This window comes from Sciurus vulgaris (assembly GCF_902686455.1).
Source record: "Sciurus vulgaris genome assembly, chromosome: 4".
Taxonomy (NCBI): domain Eukaryota; kingdom Metazoa; phylum Chordata; class Mammalia; order Rodentia; family Sciuridae; genus Sciurus; species Sciurus vulgaris.
The window spans coordinates 31,805,843-31,827,608 of NC_136464.1; the positions used below are offsets into that span (position 1 = coordinate 31,805,843).

Here is a 21,766-nt window from a genome sequence, read left to right on the forward strand (position 1 = left end):
TGCGGGGGGTCTCAGAATTGTCACATTCACAGAGACAGAAGGTGGAATAATGGGGCCGGGGCAGGGGAGTTGGTGTTTAATGAGCACAGAGTTTCTGTTTGGGGTGATGAGAATGTTTTGGAAATGGACAGTGGTAACCATTGTGTAACAGTCTGAAGGTGATCCATGTTCCCAAAAAGCACATGCAGAATATACGTCTATATTATATGTACTTTAGCACATAAAAGATAAAGAAGTAAAGAAGCGCTGGGCTGAAGTGGGGCCGCCCCCACCCTGGAGGCTGGGACAGGTCAGAGCCGACACCTGTCCTAGCATTCCGTGGCACCACTGGCTGGAGAGTCTGCACGGACTGTGGCTGGCACCCTGGTGTGGCTGACCTTTTGGCTCTCCACCCATGCCCAGGGCCTGTGGGCGCCGCCATTCCCCATCAGAGGTGCCCTTAGGGTCACCAGTATCTCTATTGAAGTTCATTCACTCAACCAGATTTTCCCAGTTCTGGGATTCACCTTTCCCAGATTTTAATCTCTAAAACCAGAGTGTATCTTGCCAGGCTCAGTGGCACATACCTATAGTCCCAGCTACTCTGGAGGCTGGGGCAGGAGAAGCTCAAGTTTGAGGCCAGCTTCAGCAACTTAGCAAGATCCTGTCTCAAAATAAAAAGGAAAAAGGGGGTGTAGCTCAGTTGTTGAGTGTCCCTGAGTCAGTTGTTGAGTATCCCTGAGTTCAATCCCCAGAACAACAACAACAACAACAAAAAAAAAAAAAAGAAGAAAAAAAGAAAACCACTAAAATAATGAATGAATAAATAAATAAAATCAGAATGTATCTTAAAATTATGGTAATGTTTCCCAACCCCTCCCAAAGCATGTTACATCAGTGATGTATCTAACTTGAGGAAATAAAATAGGTGACACTCTTTGAGGAACTGCTTGAGTCAAATACTGTACTATGTGCCCTACTGTGGTGTCTACTTTACACCATGACCAAAATGGGAAGCAGGTTTTGTATTATGCACCAGCTCCATGTGATTGGCAGGAACTTTCCTGAGCATTGCACTAAAAATTCCAGGGCTGGTCTGACCTCAGTTGGAAGAGTGCAGTGATTGATTAGTGATGTCTACCATGGAAGTGGGAGGGACAAGGGGCCTTGTCCTAGGTGGTAGGATCTATTATTTCCATTTTACAGTCATGGGTTCTAAAAAGTTAAACAGCTGTTCCAGGTCCTAAAGTTACAAAATGACAGATAGGATTGGAACTTAGGTGTGTCTGATTCCAAAGCTCACTAATTTTTATTGCCTCAATAAATATATTCTGGGAAAACAGAGTGAGTCAAGTGCTGAAGAATTTACTAACAAATTTCTGCCCTCTGTGATCATCTAGATATTATAAGGGGAGTCTGAAGGAAGCAGTGACTAAAGGGAAGTCTGAGGAGCTTCACAGAGGAGCTGCCATTTATGTTGTCCTTAAAGAGATATCAGGAGTGTGATAGCTTTTCTGTTGCTGTGACAAAATACCTGAGAAAATCAACTGAAAGGAGGAAAGATATATTTTGGCTTACAGTTTCAGATATTTCAGTCCATGGTCATTTTGTTCCATCACTTTGGGTGTTTGGTGAGACCAAACATCATGGCAGGGAGCGCATGGTGGAGCAGAGCTGCTCACCTCATGGCAGACAGGAAGCAAAGAGAAAGAGGTGGGACTGGAGTCCCAGTGCACCCCTCAAGGTTGCACTCACAGTGGTCACTTCTTCCAACAAGGCCCCTCTCCTAAAGTTTTTACCACCTTCCAATAGCACCACCAGCTGGGGACCATGCCTGCAATGCACAAGACTTAGAAGAACATTCTAGATCCAAACTATAACAGGAGTTTACCATTTGGAGAAGACTAGAAAGGCATCCAGGAAGAAGGAGCAAGCACAAAGGCCTTAAGGAAAGAAAGTAGATGGCATATTCAGGGATGTCACTATCCAACATGGGATAAAGGGTTTGGGTTGGGGAAGAATGTGGGTTGGGAAGAGCTGAATTTGGGAAGGGACATTGGAATTCTGTTGTGAAGGGTCTTTTGTACCATGCTAAGGCGTTCGGATTTCATTTTAGAGCTAGAAAGGAATTATGGGAGAATGAAGCTAGTGGTGACATTGAGGCTGCAGGGAACGGGAAGAGGCAGAAATGAGGCTGCTGGAGGTGGTAGCTGTGGGTAAAAGCCAGGCAGGGCCAGTGTCGTTTGTTGTTCCTGCAGACTTGAATTCACAGGGGCTTGTTTCCAATCTGTGATTGTTAATTTTTAAATGTGAGCCTATTTCTGGTTGACATTAATCTTTAGAAATTCTCAGGACCTACGTGGGAGATGCTGGTCTCCAGAGAGCACTTGTGTTTGTGTCTGCTGGAGACAAGGAGGTGCTGCTGCTCTGGACTGCTGAGCCTCCTTTGCATACTCACAGGCTGTGACCCAGCTTTTGCTGCTGCTTCAGCCTCCCCCTTTCCAGGCCAGACCCTGTCAAGGATCTGGTCCACCTCTTCCACCTTTGGCTTCCCTCTTAATATATCTCCTCTGCTTGGGGTTTAAATTTGTGGTTGCTTACCTTTCCTCTTTCTTCACGAGAAGTGAATAACACCCAAGTACTTTCTAATGTTGTCTCCAGCTCAAAATCTGGGAGTTTTGATTTTTAAATGGGAAATGAACAAACAACTCATGTTCTCAACAACAACGACAAAAAAAAAAAAAAAAAAAAACCTGAAGTTGCAAAAACAGAGTTTGAGCCTACACCTATCTTTAGGAGAACAAAAAACAGCAGGCCTGAAGCCATATCTAATTTATAAGAAATAAACCAATAAGCAAAAACCAGTTTAGCAGTAATTGAAGAACAGAGTACTAGTGTTACTAATTAGGTGTGTTTGTTCATTGAGTGGAGGCTCAATTTTTCTACGAAATAGCATCAGTATGAAAGCCATCTTTGTTAATGAAGGAACTTTGTAAATATATTTTTCCCTGTATATCTGGGGCTTACAATGAAGTAGGCAGCAGCCTGGAAAATGTTTATGTGCTAGTATTCGGGCGTGTGCCCACATACACATGCAGTGCTGATGGAATCCGTGCATCTGGTGAAGAGCTGCAGCCCATGCATCAGGTTTCCTGAGCACTGATGAGGAGTCAGAGTGGTGAAAGGATAACAGACTCACTGCCCTCACCTGAGCTTCATGAAGCCACATGCAAAAGCCACGTGGAAGCCATAGGAGGAGTGTACGTGTGGTTCCATAACAAGTAAGGGTTGGCCAAGAGTTAGCATCCCTTGTTCCTGCTCCTGAGTGTGCTAATGTTCCTAAGAAGCCCTCTCTTCCTGAATAGATGCTTACCAGCCCTCTCCTGTGGACTGGCAATGGAGAGGGGTGTGTGGGGCAAGGGTGCCATGAAGAGCTGATTCGCCACATTGAAACCCCATGAACTACAGACTAGAAATCTGCACTATGGAATTAGGTCCTTCCATCAACTTCCAGTGGGATTTTTGACAATCTCTTCTTTTCTTTAGGCCTCTTCTCTCATCTTTACAAACACTATTTCTAAGGCCCTTTGTGGTTGATTCAATCACGCCATCCTGAGTGGGTGCACTTCACTGTCCTGGGTGTCTATCTCCTGTACATCTCTCTGCTGCCATCTACTTTTGACTTTGCAGTTAGTCCATTTTTTGTACATTTTCTAGCTATTCATCTACCTGTGTTAATCATATTTCTTGACCATCTCAAAATAACTGAAATAATCAACTTTTAAAAAGGGAAGTCTTATTTTGGTCCAGGGTTTCAGAGTTTTCTGTTCACGGTTGGTTGGCCATATTGCTTTTGTGCTTGTGGTAAGGCAGCACATTGTGGTGAGAGACTGTGGCAGAGGAAGAAGCTCACCTTATGGCATCTGGGAAGCAAAGAGAGAAGAAGTAGAGAGGTCAGGTTCCAATATCCCCTTCAATGCTCCCAGTGACCTAACTTCCTTTTATTAGGCCTCATCTCCTAAATGTCCTAACGCCTCCCAGTAGTGCCAAGGGCTGGGGACCAGGCCTTCAATACATGGGCCCTTGGACAATGCCAGTTCTATGCTAAGTGTCCCCATTGTCACTGTTCATTACTATAATCCTGCATTTAGCTGACTCTCATCTGTTATGGACAAGAAAGCTAGAACTCTAAGTTCATTAAGAACTAGGTGTGAAAATTAATATGGAATGATTAAGTAAGTTATAGCACTCCCATATGATAGAATGGCAAGGAATTCATAATCATTATAATCATGACACTAGAATTTATTATTTGATGAAATGTGGAATAAATAGTTTGGTGTTCAAATATGTACACAGGAGTTGGAAGGAAATACACTTAAATTAATTATGTGCACAGGGTGATGACTTTCTTCTTGCATTTCCTTCATTCTGAGCTTTTGTGCCTTTTCTTGTGCTTTTGGCAGGCATTTCCTCAGCAAGCTCCGATGCCTGCAAGTGTCCAGCCCTGCTGGGGTTTAGCGGCTCCTGTCCTCAAGGGACTGCTTCTGTACTCTCAAAACTAGAAACAAGAGACTGTGCTATACACAAATAAATTGCCTAGGAGTAGGATGGGGGCAGAGAAGTGTAGCTCAGGTGGAGGAGATTTTAAAGTTTAGGTGCCTGCTAGCCCAGGTCGGGAGAAAGCCACTTCAGGCCAGTGACATTAATAGAAGCCGAGTAGAATCTTGACATGAATAGCTTCTATTTCAGCTATGTCCAGGCTGTACCAAAGATCAACAGCACAGGGTTATTTATACTTTTGCTGGGCTGAGTACCTGAATCCACAGTCCTTTTGGATTGACAAGTGTCCTGGCTGCTGTGCCCTCACCCCACCCAACTATGTCTCCATTAGGCCTGTGTCTCTCCACACCCCACTGAGTTCATAACAATTTTCTTTTGTGTTTACCATGTATACATTGTTCTTCACCGTACTTTTCATTGGGAAAAAAACAGTCCCCAGCTGAGAGTGAACGACATGTACCACTGAGGAGATGGTAAGATGGTCCTTAGCTACAGAAATCCAGCTATGGATAAATTAAAACTTGAAATGTTGAATCCAGGTGTAGCTCAGAGTTTGCTCAATACAGAACAAGACCATTTATGCATCAAACTAGGATCGATGCTTTTGAATAGGTTTTCTGTGACTCTGGTCCCTTAGTTTTTATTATTAAGAATTGGGGAAGGACACTTGTATTGGAGGTGCAGTTTCACTACCACTTAAGGGAAAACACCTGGAAATTTGAAGATTCTTAGAGATGTCAAGGGCCCCCACATTCACGATGGCCTCAGACTCAATCTTCTTGACATTTTTCTCTTGTGAGCTACAGGACTGAAAGAAGCAGCCATTTCTAATAGACTTTTATCTCATTATGGGACTATAGTCCTTGTAATGCACTATAAATTCTGTATTTCCTTCTTTTGAATAACATAACTGTGTTAGATTGTACCTTTTATTAATATAGAATTATTCTAATGAATTTATTTAAAATATGCCACAAGGTATATATTCCTGTTATTTTTAGAAGCTATTTTTTGGAAATCTGTAATATCCCTTTATTAAATAGCATAATTATGTAAACTTCAAATTTTTCTCTCTCTCAGTGCGTGGGGGAAACTGTATACAGATAATTTGTTCTGAGGTTTTTTTATTGGTTCTTCTTAGTTATACATGCAGTAGAATCCATTTTGATAAAATTGTACAAGCATGGCTATATTGTACTCTAATTAGGTAGAAGCCATTTTTTTTTTTTTACATACTGAGGCTTCAAAAACTCAGTGTCTGACCTTCCTCCACATCTGAGAGGCCCTGGTACTGCTGGTGGGAAGAGGATGGTGTCTCTCCTGTCCCATTATCCAGGATGGATGCTGTCAGCACATAAGGAAAGAAAAAATTGAACACGTATCGAGGTCGAACTTGCCTTTTTTCCAGGCTGTGTGAGTCCCTCGACACCCATTTTAGGTTATATGTGCTTGTCTTTCCTCCCCCTCTAGATCACAGGCTCTTTATTGAATCATAAAGTGAGCCCCAGAGATGTTGAGTGAGCTGCTCAAGGTCACCCGGGCAGGGAGCAACTGCGGTAGGGCTGGAGTCCAGGGCTGGTTCAGCCTGTTTTATAAGATCAGCATATCATGGGCTGTGCTATTTTAGGGAATTCCTGTTGGGAATTCTGCCATTTGCATCAGACTGTGCACATCTCAGGGGGGTCAACTTCCTCTGTATGGTCCAGAAACAGGTGGAAAATGGCAGTGCATCCCTTGGTGACTTAATGAATTGCCTGTCGCCATGGACATTACACAATCTTATATTTTCAAAGTAACATTGGTGCTGATGAACTTCAGGCACAAGGTCCTGATTTTAGTATTTGCTGACTCAAAGAACTCGGGCCTTTTCTTTTGCCCAAATCCATGTCTTGTCCATGTCTATGTCTCTCCTGTGGCTTAGGGGAAAGATTCTGAGCTGGTTCACTGGATTGGTAGAAATGTTAGGAAGCTGGCCGTGTACAGTGTGGGTGCCCAGGTGAGGGTGCGAATGGGCAGGGCCTTAGCCTGCCAGCCAGAGTAGGTGGATATAGCAGTAAGTGGGAGCAGCTACTGACATCTCACCTGCATTTCTTGGATTCAACTTCCAGGAGTCTGTTCTAAAGAAATGCTCACACCTCACGGAGGCAAGTACGAGAGTGTTCACAGCTGTTAGAACAACCAGACCGTCCAGCAACAGGGAAACTGCTCGTTAGACCGCTGGGTGGCCATTCTCTGGGATATTAGATAGCAGTTTGACAAAATGAGGTGGCTTCATATATGCGAACCTGGAAGATTTCCAAGGCGTGCTGTTCAGTGACAGCTCAGAAAGAAGTGTGTGGGGAGGAACCACGTGTGTCGGTGTGGGAAAGGACTGGGGCTGCATGCCCACACGTGGTGACCTGTGTCCCTCCTGGGGGGCAGTGACAGCAGGGGATGGACTTTTTCTGGGAAATGTGGATGTAACAGTTTATTTAATTGCTCACTCATTGATGAGCAGTGGTTTCCAACTGTCTGTCCATTTTCTGCTGCTTTAAAAGAATACCACCCGCTGGTAAACTCTAAACAACAGAAGTTGATTTGGCTCACGGTTCTGCAGCCTGGAAAGTTAAAGAGCGTGTGTGTGTCATGACATGGTGGAAGCACAAGTGAGCACCCGGGAGACAGAGAGGAAATGAGGCCAAACTGGTCCCTTCCTTCAGGAGTCGCCCCCAGGGGAGTGAGCGCAAAGCCCTCCTGACCACATCACCTCTTAAAGGGCCACCTCCTGACCCTGCTGCAATGGCAATGAAATGTCAACCACAGCACTGGCGTTTCAATGATGATGCCGTCACACACAGATATCTTCACCTGGTGTGTTGGGTATATCTGTGAAACTTGCAGAAATAGAATTGGGGGCGGGGGGAGTAAAGGCAACCACCTTGGTAATTTGATAAATATCACAAAATTCCCCTTCTGGAAGCATACCATTTTGCACGTCTATCACTAACATAGGAATGTTCCTCCAAAATAAATTGAGATGAACTTTACATAATATAAAATTAACCTTTTAAAAGCATACAGTTCAGTGGCACTTAATATATTCTCAGTGCTATGTGGGGTAGAGACTTTTGCTTTGTCTGCAGTATTTCAGAAGGGCTCGCAATGAGAAATGCATCCGTGTGTTCTTTGTTTAATTAAAATTGAAAAGAAAAATAAAAGAGTCTGGGCTTCCAAGGCAGATAGCTCCAGGTCTGGATCTAGGGGCCACTCTTCACTAGTCATGTGACCCCAGGGAAATTACTTACTCCGTGCAAGGCTCAGTTCCCACATCTTGAAGAAAACTTGCCTGTGGGGCTAATGAGAAGATTCTATGCATGAGTGTAAGAAAAGCAGCTGTCTCACCACAGCAATGAATGTTGGTTGCTTTCTCCCCTGTGACATGGGAGGCCAGGCTTTCAGACTCTGGCCCCAGCACCCCTTTCTCTGTGAGATCTTGGCAAATTCCTCAACCTTTCGGAGCCCCAGTTTCTGCACATGTCAAATGAAGATTGTAGACGGTAGTGAAGACTAAGATAGTACATATGAAGAGCTTAAAATGGTACCAGCTACACATTGAATGCTCATGTATTAGAATTTTCTTGCCAGCTCTTGGCAGTGCCTGGGGCCTTAGGGGTTCAGTGGGTGAAAGACCCCCTGAAGCTGTAAAGGATCCTCCTCTCTGCTGTCTCTCCTAGAGCCATTGGTGCCAACCCCCTGTACTGTGACTGCCACCTCCGTTGGCTGTCCAGCTGGGTGAAGACTGGCTACAAAGAACCAGGCATTGCCCGCTGTGCTGGGCCCCCAGACATGGAAGGCAAGCTGCTGCTCACCACGCCTGCCAAGAAGTTTGAATGCCAAGGTGAGCCCAGGAGTATGTGAAAAGGGTGGTGGATGCTAGTTACAACCCCACCTCCTGGTGCCAGAGACCACAGCCTGGGGAGGGCCTTCCAGACACTCTTGTGTCCTTGTGGTGACCTCTGGGTGGGGGTTCAGGTGATAGGAAAGAGGCACCTACTGCTTGTTAGGATGGCTACCTTCCAGCCCTGACATACAGTGAACAAAAAAAGCCAGGCAGAAAAATCTCAGGCCACCAGGGCTTTGATCCTCCCAGTGTTTATATAAGAAAGATAAAAATAGCAGCAGTGTTTCTGGAAGCACCCAGCCTGCGCAGTGCAAGCACTCAGCCCTCTCTGCTAGAAACTGCGCTGCCAATTAGCTTAAATCCTTCGTGGTCCCTGGTGGGGCCATTGGACCAGCTGCAGCTCTCTTGACATTTGCAGAAAACAGCCTGAGCGTGACTGGTGGCTCCTTCGGCTTGGCTCTGAGGCTGGTCACCTCGCGCCCCTGTAAATACTTGCTCAGGGATTGATTGACTGACTGGCCCACAGCGGAGACCCAGAGGCCCTGCCCGAAATAGACAGGTGGCTGGACGGCTGCTCCAGACCTAGCTTTATGTGTAGGGGGCCACTGGAGGAGAGCCCCAGGGGTTTTGGGGCACGGCCCTTGCTCTCTGCAAGTTCAGAGGCCACAGTTGGAAATGAAACTGACAGCCGTAGGTTAATGAGGAGGCCACGGGCCACCCTGGGTGTAGGATGCTGTCACAGCAGCAACAGTTCAGAGGGGCCAGCTCTGTGGCATGGCTCTTGGGAGCCAGCCAATTTACACTACGTGTACTTGCTATTTATTGAATGGGGTGGGGTTGGCACTTTTTTTTTTTTTTTTTTTTGTAACTTTTTATTGAAATACAACCTGCATACAGAAACGTACACAGATCATGAGGAAGAGCCCACTGAATCTTCACTCACTTACCTGCCCAGGTAGCCAGCACCCAGGTCAGGAAACGAACTTCACCTGTGCTGTGAAAGTCCCCCTGGTGTCCCCGCAGCTTTCTGAACAGGGTTTTTCTGTTTGTGCTCCTGGCTCTTTGGCAGAACCAATATGCCAGAAGAAGCCTATGGACAACTGGCCTGGTTTTCCTGTTTAATCCCTCGAGGTCCTAATGCCCCTCATAGGTGACACCAGGTAGCACAGTCTCTGGCTTCTCTACCTGCTTCTGTAGCTAGTGAGTCATAAAGACGCTGGAGATGGGCTTGATGTAGTCAGGGAAGTGACAGGAAGGGGCTTTCCTGCCTTCTGCTTGCAGAACTTGAAGGCACATGGACTGAAGTGGCCTCTACACAGAGCCAAGCTCAGGCACCATGCTCTCTGCTGAGGTGGCCCCCTTTCATCAACCTGGTCAGGCAGTGTCCTGACCAGGGGCAGTGTCCTCAGAAGGGTGTGAGGGGCAGAGGGAATGTCAGCTGACTTTAGGAATAATGACCATGCCATTCTCACACTGATGACATGGCTGTCACTGTCAGATGTGTGGCACCATGCACTCTGTGGATTCACTCAGGTAGTCTTCCAACCCTGTGAGGCAGGGGCCAGCATTGACCCACGTTACAGAGGAGAGTCCAGAGGCTGGAAAAGTGGGTGGTGCGAGGGGCAGGCATGATCCCGAGGAAACAGTGAGGGGCAAGGGCCTCCCTGGGGAGAAGATGTCCCACCATTCGGCAAGGCTGGGCTTCTCAGGGCTTAGGGAGTCTGAGCCTGGCCCTGTGCTGCTACTTCCCCTCTCTCTGCTTATGTCCTGTCACCACAGGTCCCCCCACTCTGGCTGTCCAAGCCAAGTGTGATCCCTGCTTGTCCAGTCCATGCCAAAACCAGGGCACCTGCCACAATGATCCCCTGGAGGTGTACAAGTGTGCCTGCCCTGGCGGATATAAGGTGAGTGGAGGCTGAGGCTGGGAGGACACATGCTGTAGGACACGGCCAGGGAAGGTCAGGTCTGTCCTGTTTTCTAGGCTGTCCCCAGTGCCCAGAGCAGTGCCTGGCTCTGAGCAGGCACTTGAGTGAAACTGTCATCAGTGATCTAATGTGTGGATGGATGAATGAATGGATGGGTGAAGGAAAGAATGATAAGGAGCTCCTGGGGCAGGGAGGCTGATCACTGAGGGGCTGGCTGTCTCTATTCAACACACGAATACCCAGGTCTCCCTGGAGTCCCTGTCACTGACCTTTCCCCCCAGGGCCGAAACTGTGAGGTATCCCTGGATAACTGTTCCAGCAGCCCTTGTGGAAATGGGGGGACCTGCCACACCCAGGAAGGCCAGGATGGTGGCTTCACGTGAGTGGCCTGGGGGGCAGGAGCTTGGGTGGAGGGGATGTGCTGATGGGCCCAGCACCCATAACTTGGTGTCCTCCTTCCCCAAGGGGACCGCCCAGGCCTCCCTGTGTTCCAGGAAGCTCAGGGGGAGCAGACAATGCTGCATGTCACAGCAGTGAATTTCACCCCATGAGATAAAAGCAGAGAGCCCAGGGGACAGCCAGTCACAAAGGAAATGATCACAGGGAGAGCTGGTGCCTAGGCCTGCTCTGCCCCTTCCTGCTACAGCCCGCTTTCTGCTCTAACAAGGTGCTGGGTGCTGAAGGGTCTTTTCAGGGCACTGCTCTTGCCAAGAGCAGATTGGGGGCATCTAAGCGTCTATAAGTCCCCATTAACCCCAAAACCTCTGCTCTAAGCAGAACAGTCAGCTGGTTGTGCCACTTGCCTGAAGGCTGGTGTTAGACAGTTCCTCTTGTCCTGCTGCCCCTCTGCATCCCCAGGGACAGCAGAGGCTGCCATTGGGTGAGTGAGGGCTACCCAGAAGTGGTGCCAAGTCCCCGTCATTCCCTCTGGGGTCCTCCCCAGATTTCGTGACTCACCTTGACTACCGCAGAGAGGGAACAGCCCTTTGGCCCCACTGTGAGCGCTCATTTCCCACTATAGAGTACAGAGGCCAACCCCAAGATCTTCGTCTCTGAGGTCAGACCAGTGCTGACGTCATCGCCTAAGCCCCTCCCATCTATCTGCTCCGCCTCCTTGCCCCCCCACCCTTCCAGAGCTTTTCCGAGGAGTACATAGTGTTTAGTTGCTTGAAAATAAACCGGCCGCTGAACAAATTGGCTCTTGAGAAAATGGTGTTGGATCTACCGGCAGAAATGGCCAAACCTGCTTCAGCAAACCCAAATTACCAGACGTAAAACTCGAAACTCTAAGTGGCCTCTCCCAGCGTCGCCTTGGAAACGCGTCCTTGGAATTGGCGGCGCCCTCCCCCAGCTTGCAGCCTGGGCCGCAGCCCCAGCAGAGCTCCCCTCGGGGCTCCTCAGACTCCTCCGCGGGGACTGAGACGCCCTGCAGCAGCCCTGCAACCCGGGACGCCTGGGTGGGCCCTCCAGGTAGAAGCGGGTGTCTCCTTGAGTCACCCGCGACCCGAGGCTCACCCGGCCCCTGCCCACTCCTGCGGCCCTATCCTTAGCTCCCGCCAGAGGGGGCTTTTTGCAATGCAAAGTGACCCTGTCATCTCTGCTTAACATGCCCGCCCCCGCCACCCCCCACACGCCATTAAAATTAAACTCTAGAACAGGCCCTGCAGCTGTGGTCTTCTGAGGGCTGTACCCGCCCCTGTCCCCAGACAAAAATGTAAAACTATACCACCTCCCTTAGATTGACAGCTAACATTTCTCATTAAAATAAAGTTTAGTTTTTCTTTGCAGTGTAGATAAGGTCTTAGATATTGTAAATATTATTAATATTTAAAGATGAAACAATCACTTAGTCACTCTTTCCTCATCCTCCAGTGGCATGGGAAAAGCCATTTGCCACCATTTTTAAATGCCCTGAATAAACTTCTCCCCATCGGGCGACGCTTCCCTTCCTCTTTCTTCTCCTGGAGCTAGTGTTTCCACTGTGCTCCCCCCTCATTCTCCGTACAGTGTAATAGGATTTTATGCCTCACAGTCTTTTCTGGAGCATCTTCTGGCTTCTCTGCCACCAATACTGGTGTAAGTGTTAACATTTAAATTCTTCTTTCTGGTATTTCTTGTCAACATAAGTCTGATTAGTTACTTTTGCATTGAGTTATCATTACAATAAACAATAACATACAACCATTTAAAACAACAAAACCATATTATAAAATTTGACTGGTAGTTTTATACATCAAAATAGATGTTTCCATCTGGGGTTGTGACTCAGCCATAGAGCACTTGCCTACCACATGTGATATACTGGGTTGGATCCTTAGCACCACATAAAAATAAATAAATAGGGCTGGGGATATAGCTCAGCTGGTAGAGTGCTTGCCTCACAAGCACAAGGCTCTGGGTTTGAACCCCAGCACCACAAAAAAAAAAAAAAAAGGAAATATTATTAGGCTGTGTCCCATAAGGAAACTCAAGAGAATGGAGAGGGTGCTTTTCTGGTGTTCTTTTCTTTTCTGAATTGGTTCAAACGTCCACAGGTGATGGGACAGAGTGGGAGAGGGCTCAATGGCCCTGGTTGTTGATTTCATTTTTACAGATGTAATGCTGGGAAAGTTTGTTCACATAAATACACCAACAGGATAGGAGGAGTTTTATTATACATGTCACTCAGTTCTTTCAAACTCTTCCCAGTTAATGTACCAAACCCTCCAAAGTGATCTGTCACCAAAGGTATTTTTAATGCTCAATCAGCTGAGGTCTCCCATCATTTGCAGCAAGCAGAACCGGAAACCTCTTGACTTACAAAGGCCTTTGTTCTGCTTTCTCCACGTCAGTGTCTCCGGTTATTATTTTACTTGGTGCCTAAGGGTACATCTCACCGTGCACTTGGGATGGTTCAGGGCACCTTTTGGAGTCCTGGACAGAGCAGTGTAGGGAGGAACCCGTGTGGACATTTGAAGAGCAGGGTGTCAATTTCTCAGACCTCTCTCTGACCCTCATGCCTCTTGGAGAACCTCAGGTGCCTCAGGGGAAGGTGCACCCTGGTTTGAAGAGCACTGATCTCTAGTAGCCTCCACAACCCAGCTTCTGCTCCCTCAGCCCTGTTCTCCCTGAAGTCTGTGCTCCACACCATGCCCCTGACCTTCCCAGAGGACTGTGCTTGGGAAGTCAGGCTTTTGAACATTCCTATATCCCCACTGCCTTCCCTCCGCTTCCAGCGCTTCCCATCTGGGTCCTTGATTATTTCAATTTGTCCCTTCCTCCAGGAAACTTGCCTTGATCAACTCCACCAAAGAGGAGTTAAGTTTCCTCTGCCCCCTCTGCCCACGCCCTGGTTTCAAGCGGGTCTACCACCATATACTCACGCCTCTGCTGGGGTCACCCATCTCCTCCACTAGACTGCGATTGGGTGCTGTGAGGGACGCGCCTGCTTATTCACCTGTAACCTTGACAGCCCCTGCCAAGGGCCTGGCCCAGCGTAGAAACCCTGATCTATGGAATGATGATCCTGACTGGGGCCACAGGTTTCCATCTGTGCCCAGGAAGGCTGCCTCTCCCTCCTCCCCTGTTCCCCACAGGTGCTCCTGTCCCTTCGGCTTTGAAGGACCAACCTGTGAGGTGAACACGGATGACTGTGTGGAGCATGCCTGTGTCAATGGGGGTGTATGTGTGGATGGTGTAGGCAACTACACCTGCCAGTGCCCCCTGCAGTACACGGGTAAGCATGGCGGGCCATGCGCACGCCTGAGCCCCATGCTGTGGGAGGAAGGGCTGGGGCCTCCCCAGTGTCTGTAGGAGGTTCTGCCGGGCCTGGCTTCTCTCCTGCCTCTCGCTCCTTATTCCCCCAGGAAGGGCCTGTGAGCAGCTGGTGGACTTCTGCTCCCCGGATCTGAACCCATGTCAGCACAAGGCCCAGTGTGTGGGCACCCCAGATGGGCCCAGGTCAGTGGTGCCCCTTGCCAGGGCGAGGGATTCTAGTCAGGGTCTGCCTTCTTCCCATCCCTCCTGTTCTCACATGTCAGAGGGTGTGGTCTCAGCTCTGCAGGGCTGCTGAGATTCAGTGCAGAGGGTGGTTATGGGTACCGCTCTGGCCAGAGACACCTGTCTGCAGCACCAACCTGAATGATCAGTTGACTGCACTGTTTCAGATGGTAAACTGTGTGGCAGCAGCTTCCTCCTGGGGTGGTCATAATGATTAGGTGAGAAAGTGCATGGAAAGCGCTTACCTCTGTGGCCCAAGTTCTCCATCCAGGGTTGTTCATTCCAGACCCACAATTTCTTATCCCCAATTACAAAATCCACAAAGCTCTAAAAGCCAAAAAGTTCTGATAGCACAATCTGCTTCCACCTGAACATACTAGTTAAGAAGGGCTGAGCTAGGCTGATATGAGGTCATTTACACTTGTTGCTCATCCCATGGAGTGTGGATATGTATAGATTTTGCTGCCAACAAGTGACCTTTTTGGCTTATAATACACAGTTTTATGTAATGTATGACCTTACCAATGCCAAGAAGTTCTGAATTCCAAAGCCTGTTCAGCCTCTGGAGGTTTGGGTATGGAGTTGCTGGCCTACATTATTGTCATTGTTGGGTGAAATCCCCTAGGGAGCCTGCTATCTAGCCAGAGCTGCCCGATATCTACCGGCAGGAAGTTAGTGTCAGAAGATTATTGAGCCCTGGATATACCATCAATGGGCTGTATCAGAGCCTCCATCCAAATGATGGACAGATGCTGCACTCCTGGAGTGGCAGGGCAGACCAGGGAGGAGTGGCACATTGGTTTGCACGTGCCCTCTTCAGAGATGCTGCATCTCAGAGGATTTCAAATAGGCAACTAACCCTGTTTGGAACTGCTGGCATCATCCTTCATGCCACAGAAAATGAGCACAATGCTTAGTCCTGGGCCCAGGCTGCAGCACAGGGTGCATATCTCTCAACTTCCTGTCCTGGTGGCAAGATGGAATGACAGACACTCAGCACTAAGCCTGGAAGCCAGCAAGTATTCAATATACAGTCACTGGGTGGGTGGGTGGATGGATGGATGGATGGATGGGATGGATGGATGGATGGATGGATGGATGGATGGATGGATGGATGGATGGAATGGGTGGTGGTGCAGCTACTGTAACATTTTTTCAGATTGCAACTCAAGACCTAACTCAAGTAGATGGTGATCAACTGGGTGGGTCAAAGTTAACATTAAAAAACAAACGAAATATCAGAAAGCAATGTACCATTTTATAAGGTAAGAATAAATACTGTTGCACCAAACTGATTGTGTGTGTGTGTATGTGTGTGTGTGTGTGTGTGTGTAGGCAGTGGGCTGAAAGATATTTCTCAGAGTCTGAAAAACACTGAGTTCAGGAATGAGTAAAAGAATCCAGGCAAGGACACTGATCTGCTAGTTGTGTGGTTGAGCAGTGGAGTTTGGACTTCAGAGAAGTTCAGAGAAGGGATTGCTCAGTGAGGGTTGGAGTGTTCACTAGAGGTGAAGTATTGGCCTGGCTGGATCATGCAGGGAAAGAGAAGAGGGTGATCCAGAATCAACAGATGTATCTCACAGGTGTGGACTTAGTGGGAGGGGGAGATAGCCTGCAGGACAGGGAATGCCTTGCAAGGCCATTACTGGAAAAGAGGTGGAAGTGTGTACCCTTTATTTGATAGGCAAATGGTTGGCCAAGATGGATTTAGGGGTAAACAGTGATGTGGTGAGAGCTAAGAAGCCAGGGGCTGGCCTGGGGACACGGCTCCCATAGAGGGGCAGGCACATGCCCTGCTAAAGGATGGGCCTGGCAGAGTCGGAGAGCCTGGGGAAGAGGGATGTCTGAGCCAAGTGCTGCAGGGCCACGTGCTAGGGGTTGTGGGAGAACATGGAGGGAGCAGCTGAGCAGCAGGGCAGTTTGGGAGAGGGCTGAGGGTTGGCCTGGGATGTGCTCATGGTGGAGGCAGATTCTCTGGGACAAAATTCCCATCTCCTCCTGCTGCTGGGCACCCACCCTCCCAGCCCAGGTTTCCCCACGTCCACATGAACTCTCTTCTCACACTAGGAAAGACTCTCAGGATGGGCCGGGCCCCCTTTATACCCAGGGCTCTGTTGGACCCCCTGGAGGTCTCCACTGTTCTACAGGGACTTGAGGTCCTCTGTCACATGAGCAGGCAGTATGGGCACTGGCCACCTGGGCTGACCTGTGACTGACGCTCCCCACCCCCACCCCCAGGTGTGAGTGTGCCCCAGGTTACACCGGTGACAACTGCAGCGAGAATCAGGATGACTGCAGGGATCACCGCTGCCAGAATGGGGCCCAGTGCGTGGACGAAGTCAACAGCTATGCCTGCCTCTGTGCTGAGGGCTACAGGTGAGCCACCCAGGATGCACCTGAGCTGCAGCTCCAGCTGTCAGGCTGGGCTGGCTGACTCAGAGACTGGTAGACGAATCCTGGAGTTTTAACCATGGTTCTGCCAATCCCAGCTCTGCAGCCTGGGAAAGTCATGTATGGCTTAGAACCCAGGCAGAGGGTCCCTAACCTGTTTGGTGGCAGGGTGGGAGGCAGGTGCAGATTACTGGGCAGTGCTTATCACTTACTTGCCAGGCTGAACTGTGGAAGCCACGTCCTGCCATAAAGGTCATGTACCTTCTCCTGTGGGCTCTTCTGGGAAGTTGGAGGGGCGGCCTTCTGGCTGCTGTCCTCCCACCCTCTGCTTGTCTTCTGTTTTACCTTCATGGTGCTGGTGTTGAAATCCAGGGCCTCACTCATGCTAAACATGCCTCTACCACTGAGCTCTACCTCAGCTCTTTATGTCATTTGTTAAAATCACCTTTATCGAGATATAACTCATATACCATTCGATTCGAAGTGTAAAATTCAGTGGGATTTCACATATTCCCAGAATTGTTCATCCGTCATCATAATCGATTTAGAACATATTTCTTATTCCAGAAGGAAACCCCATACCCATCATCTGTCACTTCCAGCCCACCCTCCAGCAATTTCTAATCTACTAATAGCTGTATCTGTGGATTTACATATTCTGGACATTTCATATAATGGAATCATACAATTTGTTGTCCTTTATGTCTGCTGCTTTCGCTTAGCATTTTTTCAAAGTTCGTTCATGTTGTGGTAGGTATCAACACTTCATTCCTGAATAATATTCCATTGTGTGGATATATCACAATTTGTTTATCCACTCATCAGTTTATAGACATTTAGGTTGTTTCAACTATTTGGCTATTATGAATATTGACGTGATGAACAGAGTTTTGTGTGGACATATATTTTCAGTTGTCTTGGGTATATCCCTAGGAGGTCATTTGCTGCATCATGTGGTCATTCTTTGTTTAACTATTTATGTTTAACTATTTGAGGAACTGCCAAACTGGTTTCCAATGGTGGCACCACTGTATACCCCCCCACCCCCCTCAGTGTATTAGGATTCTAATTCCTCTAAACCCTCTACAACTCCTCTATCTTTTGGTTTCTAGCCATCCTAATGAGTAGGGAGTGGTATCTCCTTGCAGTTTTGATTTCCATATTATTTTTTGGATGGTTACTGGGGATTGAACTCAGGGGCACTCAACCACTGAGCCACATCCCCAGCCCTATTTTTTGTATTTTATTTAGAGACAGGATCTCACTGAGTTGTGTAGCACCTCACCATTGCTGAGGCTGGCTTTGAACTCACGATCCTCCTGCCTCAGATGATTTCCATATTCTTAAAGGCTAATGAAGTTGAGCATCTTTGTATGTGTTATTGGCATTTTTAATATCTTCTCTGGAGAAGTGTCCATTCAAGTCCTTTGCCTGTTTTTTTAATTGAGGTGTCTTTTTATCATTGAGTGTAAGGGCTCTTTGTATATTGTAGGCAATTCTCTTATCAGATATGTGATTTGCAAGTATTTTCTTCCATTCTGTGGATTGTCTTTTCTTGATAATGTTCTTTGATGCACAAGATTTAAATGATGATTTCTAATTTATGAATTTTTTACATTTTTTGTTTGTATGTTGTTATATCTGCTGCCTAATTCAAGGTTATGAAGATTTATTTCTATGTGGTCTTCTAAGAGTTTTATACTTTTAGCTCTTATTTTTAAAAGTCAAACACATTTTTATAGTTAATTTTTATATATCCAGTTGTCCCAGCATTATTTGTTGAAAAAACTATTTTTCCCTCCCATTTATCTGTGTTTTTTTTTTGTTTGTTTGTTTTGTTTTTGTTAAAAAACAATTGACCATAAGTGTGAGAGTATTTCTAGATTCCAGATTTTATTCCATTGACCTTTATGGTTTGCCAGCCTCACACTGCTTTGATTACTGTAGTTTTGCAATACATTTTAAAATGGGGAAGCATAAGTCCTCCTACTTCATTATTTCTGGAGATTGCCTCAATTTTAGATTCCTTGAATTTCCATATGAATTCTAGGATCAGCCTGTCAATTTCTGCAAAGAAATCAATCAAGATTTTGATAAGGGATCATATTGGTCAATTTTAGGAATATTCTGTAATGTTGCTGAATTCTTTAATTAGTTTCTGAGAGCATTTTAGTGGATTCTTTAGGATTTTCTTATACAGGATCATGTCATGTGAAAGTAGAGATAGTTTTATTTCTTCTTTTCCAAAATCTAGATGCATTTTATTTCATTTTCTTGTCTAACTGCTCTGGATAGACCCCCCACCAGTACAATATTGCATAGAGATTGTGAGAGCGGATATCCTTGTCTTGGGGGATGAGCATTCAGTCTTTCATTATTAAATATGTTGCTTGTCATGTGTTTTTTGTGGGTGCCCTTCATTTGGTTGATGGAATTGACTTCATAATTTGTCAAGTTTTTTTAGTCATGAAGGTATAGTCATGAAGGTATGTTGAAATTTGCATACTGTTTGCCTGCATGGATGTGATTTTTTTTTTCCTATGGATATATTTTGTATTGATTTTCAGATGTTAAAATGACCTTGAATTCCTTGGATACATCCCAAATGGTCATGGTATATAATGCTTTTTGTGCTGGATTTGGTGTGTGTGTGTGTGTGCGCGCGCGCGCGCGCGCACGCGCTTGGTGCATGTCCAGGGCTAGGGAGTGAAGTCAGAGATTCACACATGCTAGGCAAGTGCTGTATCATTCAGCTACCTCCCTGTTCTTAATACTTTGTTAAGGATCTTTGTGCCCATGTTTATAAGAGGAATCAGTCTGTGATTTTTTGTTGTGAGGTCTTTGGCTTTGGTATCAGGGTAATGGTAATCTCAAAGAATGAGTTAGTTTTTTTTTTTTTTTTTTTTAAGAGTCTGTGAAGAATTTATATTAATTTTCTTTAAAAGTTTTATGGGATTCGCCAATGAAACTACCTAGGCCTGGGCAGTTTCCTGATCATTTTCTTTACTCCCAGAGTTACTGACACCAGCAGTGAGTGCTTCTCAGTCTTTAATGTACACATGAACCACCTGAGATCTTGTTAAAAAGCAGATCAGGATTACCTGTCCATTTTGGACAGGTAATGCCAATGCTGTTGGACCAGGGCCAACTGACCACACTTATCCGCAGTACACTTCCACTCTTAGTCCTCTCAGGGAAAAAAAAAGTGTTCACTAAGAACATCTGTCACTTTAAGGGTCTGTTATCCCAAGATGTTTGGTGAGTTCTTCTCCAGGACTCTTCTTCCTTTGGCTCTGCCTTCTCTGACCTGTGTCCTTTCCTCTCAGCGGACAGCTCTGTGAGATCCCCCCACACCCACCTGCCCCCAGGAGCCCCTGTGAGGGGACCGAGTGCCAGAATGGGGCCAACTGTGTGGAGCAGGGCAGCCGGCCTGTGTGCCAGTGCCTCCCAGGTTTCGGTGGCCCTGAGTGTGAGAAGTTGCTCAGTGTCAACTTTGTGGACCGGGACACCTACCTGCAGTTCACTGACCTGCAGAACTGGCCACGGGCCAATATCACACTACAGGTGGGTACCCAGGGCGCTGGTTCCCAGGAGGGAGTCAGGGAGCAGGGGACCATGGCCTCAGGTCACAGCATCAGACTGCATCCCTGTCCAGGGGAACTAGAAGGAACATGTGTCAGTCAAAACTCCTCCTGGATGTCAGGGACTCAGCTTGAGCTGGTTTGGACAGTTGGGAAGGTAACTAAACTAAGCCACACATCAGGCAAGGTGGAGGCTGTCCCCAGGGTGACTGGATTCAGAAAACCGAGCTTGCCAGGATCCTTCCCCGCCATCTTCTATCTCGACCTCCTCAGCTTCTACCTCCACTGCTGCACACGGGCTTGCTCTGTGTGGCCCGAAGGTGGCCAGAGTGCTGGGCTTAGGTCTTTAACCAAACATCCCCAAGTTGCCCTTTTTATATCTTCAGTTTCATCTCAGATCGTCGTCATGTTGCAGAAAAAAAGAAAGCAAGTCCCACTTCAACAACACTGAACTATGCAAGACTCGTATATTCATATTTTGATGAATATTTCTTGGGGAGGGCGAGTGGATGGTACTGCATATTATCCCAAAGAAAAGTTAAACTCCTCCTTAGTTATCTCTCTCTTTCTCCAAAATTTCCTTCCTGATCACAAATGCCAAATCTTCCTTCTCTCTTTCTTTTGTCCCCTTCTTTTCTCAACCTCTCAAACATGCTCATTCAGCTGTCCTCCCCATGTCACTTCTCCAAAATCCTGTCCCTTCACACTGTGCTCACAGCAGGACAGCAGTCAGTCTAGCTGCTTAATGAAACAAAACTCAGCAAACCCCCTCAGATGCATCCTTGGCTTATTTTCATGTCCCCAGAAAGTTCCATTACCAGACAGGAAGGGACTCTTCTCTGCCAGCTCTAAGCAGACAACAATCAACAATCTCAGGGAAGCTGTCCCTGGACTAACCACTAGATCCGAGGAGATGGGGTAGTGTGATTGGTCCTGACTGGGCCATATGCCCACCTCTATGGATCAGGGGTTCAGGGTCTTTACCAGAAGAAAGCAGGGGAGAGAGACAAGGCAGAAGGAACAGATCATGGCCCCCAGAGCAACTGAGGGGCCTCCCTTCCAAACGAAAATTCAGCTCTTGCTTGCACAGCTCCAGCAACAGACACTAGCTCCTGAGAGGCTCCTTCCAGGTTTGGACAATTCTGGCTGAGAAAGCCCTTCTGCACCTGTCCCCTCCGTCGTCCTCACCCTGTGCAGCCTACTCCCACAGATGGGGCTCCCCTCACCTGGGAGGTGGTGGTCCCAGTCTGCCTCTCCCTCTCTGGAGCAGACTCTCCAAGATTCCTACCTGTTCCCCTGGTACATGCTTTCTGGGTCTCAGCTGGCTTGTCTGCTCTCTGCCTGGCCCTGACCAGGCTGGCAATGGTTGGTATTTGAATCCTGGGCTGCCAGCCCCTGTCAGTGACTTCTGGAGAAGTGGTCTTTGGGGAGGTTGGCCAGGCAGGGAGGGATGGCTTTCCAGTCTCTGT

The 21,766-nt window shown here is 47.4% G+C and overlaps 1 protein-coding gene across 2 annotated transcripts in view; it reads left to right on the forward strand.

Annotated features, from left to right (window-relative positions):
- Positions 1-21,766, forward strand: part of SLIT1 (slit guidance ligand 1) — a 154,484-nt gene that overhangs the window by 125,952 nt on the left and 6,766 nt on the right. For both annotated transcript variants that reach the window (XM_079138105.1, XM_079138106.1), the window contains 7 exons: positions 8,256-8,419; positions 10,202-10,326; positions 10,629-10,726; positions 13,923-14,062; positions 14,193-14,286; positions 16,564-16,701; positions 20,043-20,280. In XM_079138105.1, coding sequence (XP_078994231.1) covers positions 8,256-8,419; positions 10,202-10,326; positions 10,629-10,726; positions 13,923-14,062; positions 14,193-14,286; positions 16,564-16,701; positions 20,043-20,280 — 997 coding nt within the window. The remainder of the gene's footprint in view (positions 1-8,255; positions 8,420-10,201; positions 10,327-10,628; positions 10,727-13,922; positions 14,063-14,192; positions 14,287-16,563; positions 16,702-20,042; positions 20,281-21,766) is intronic.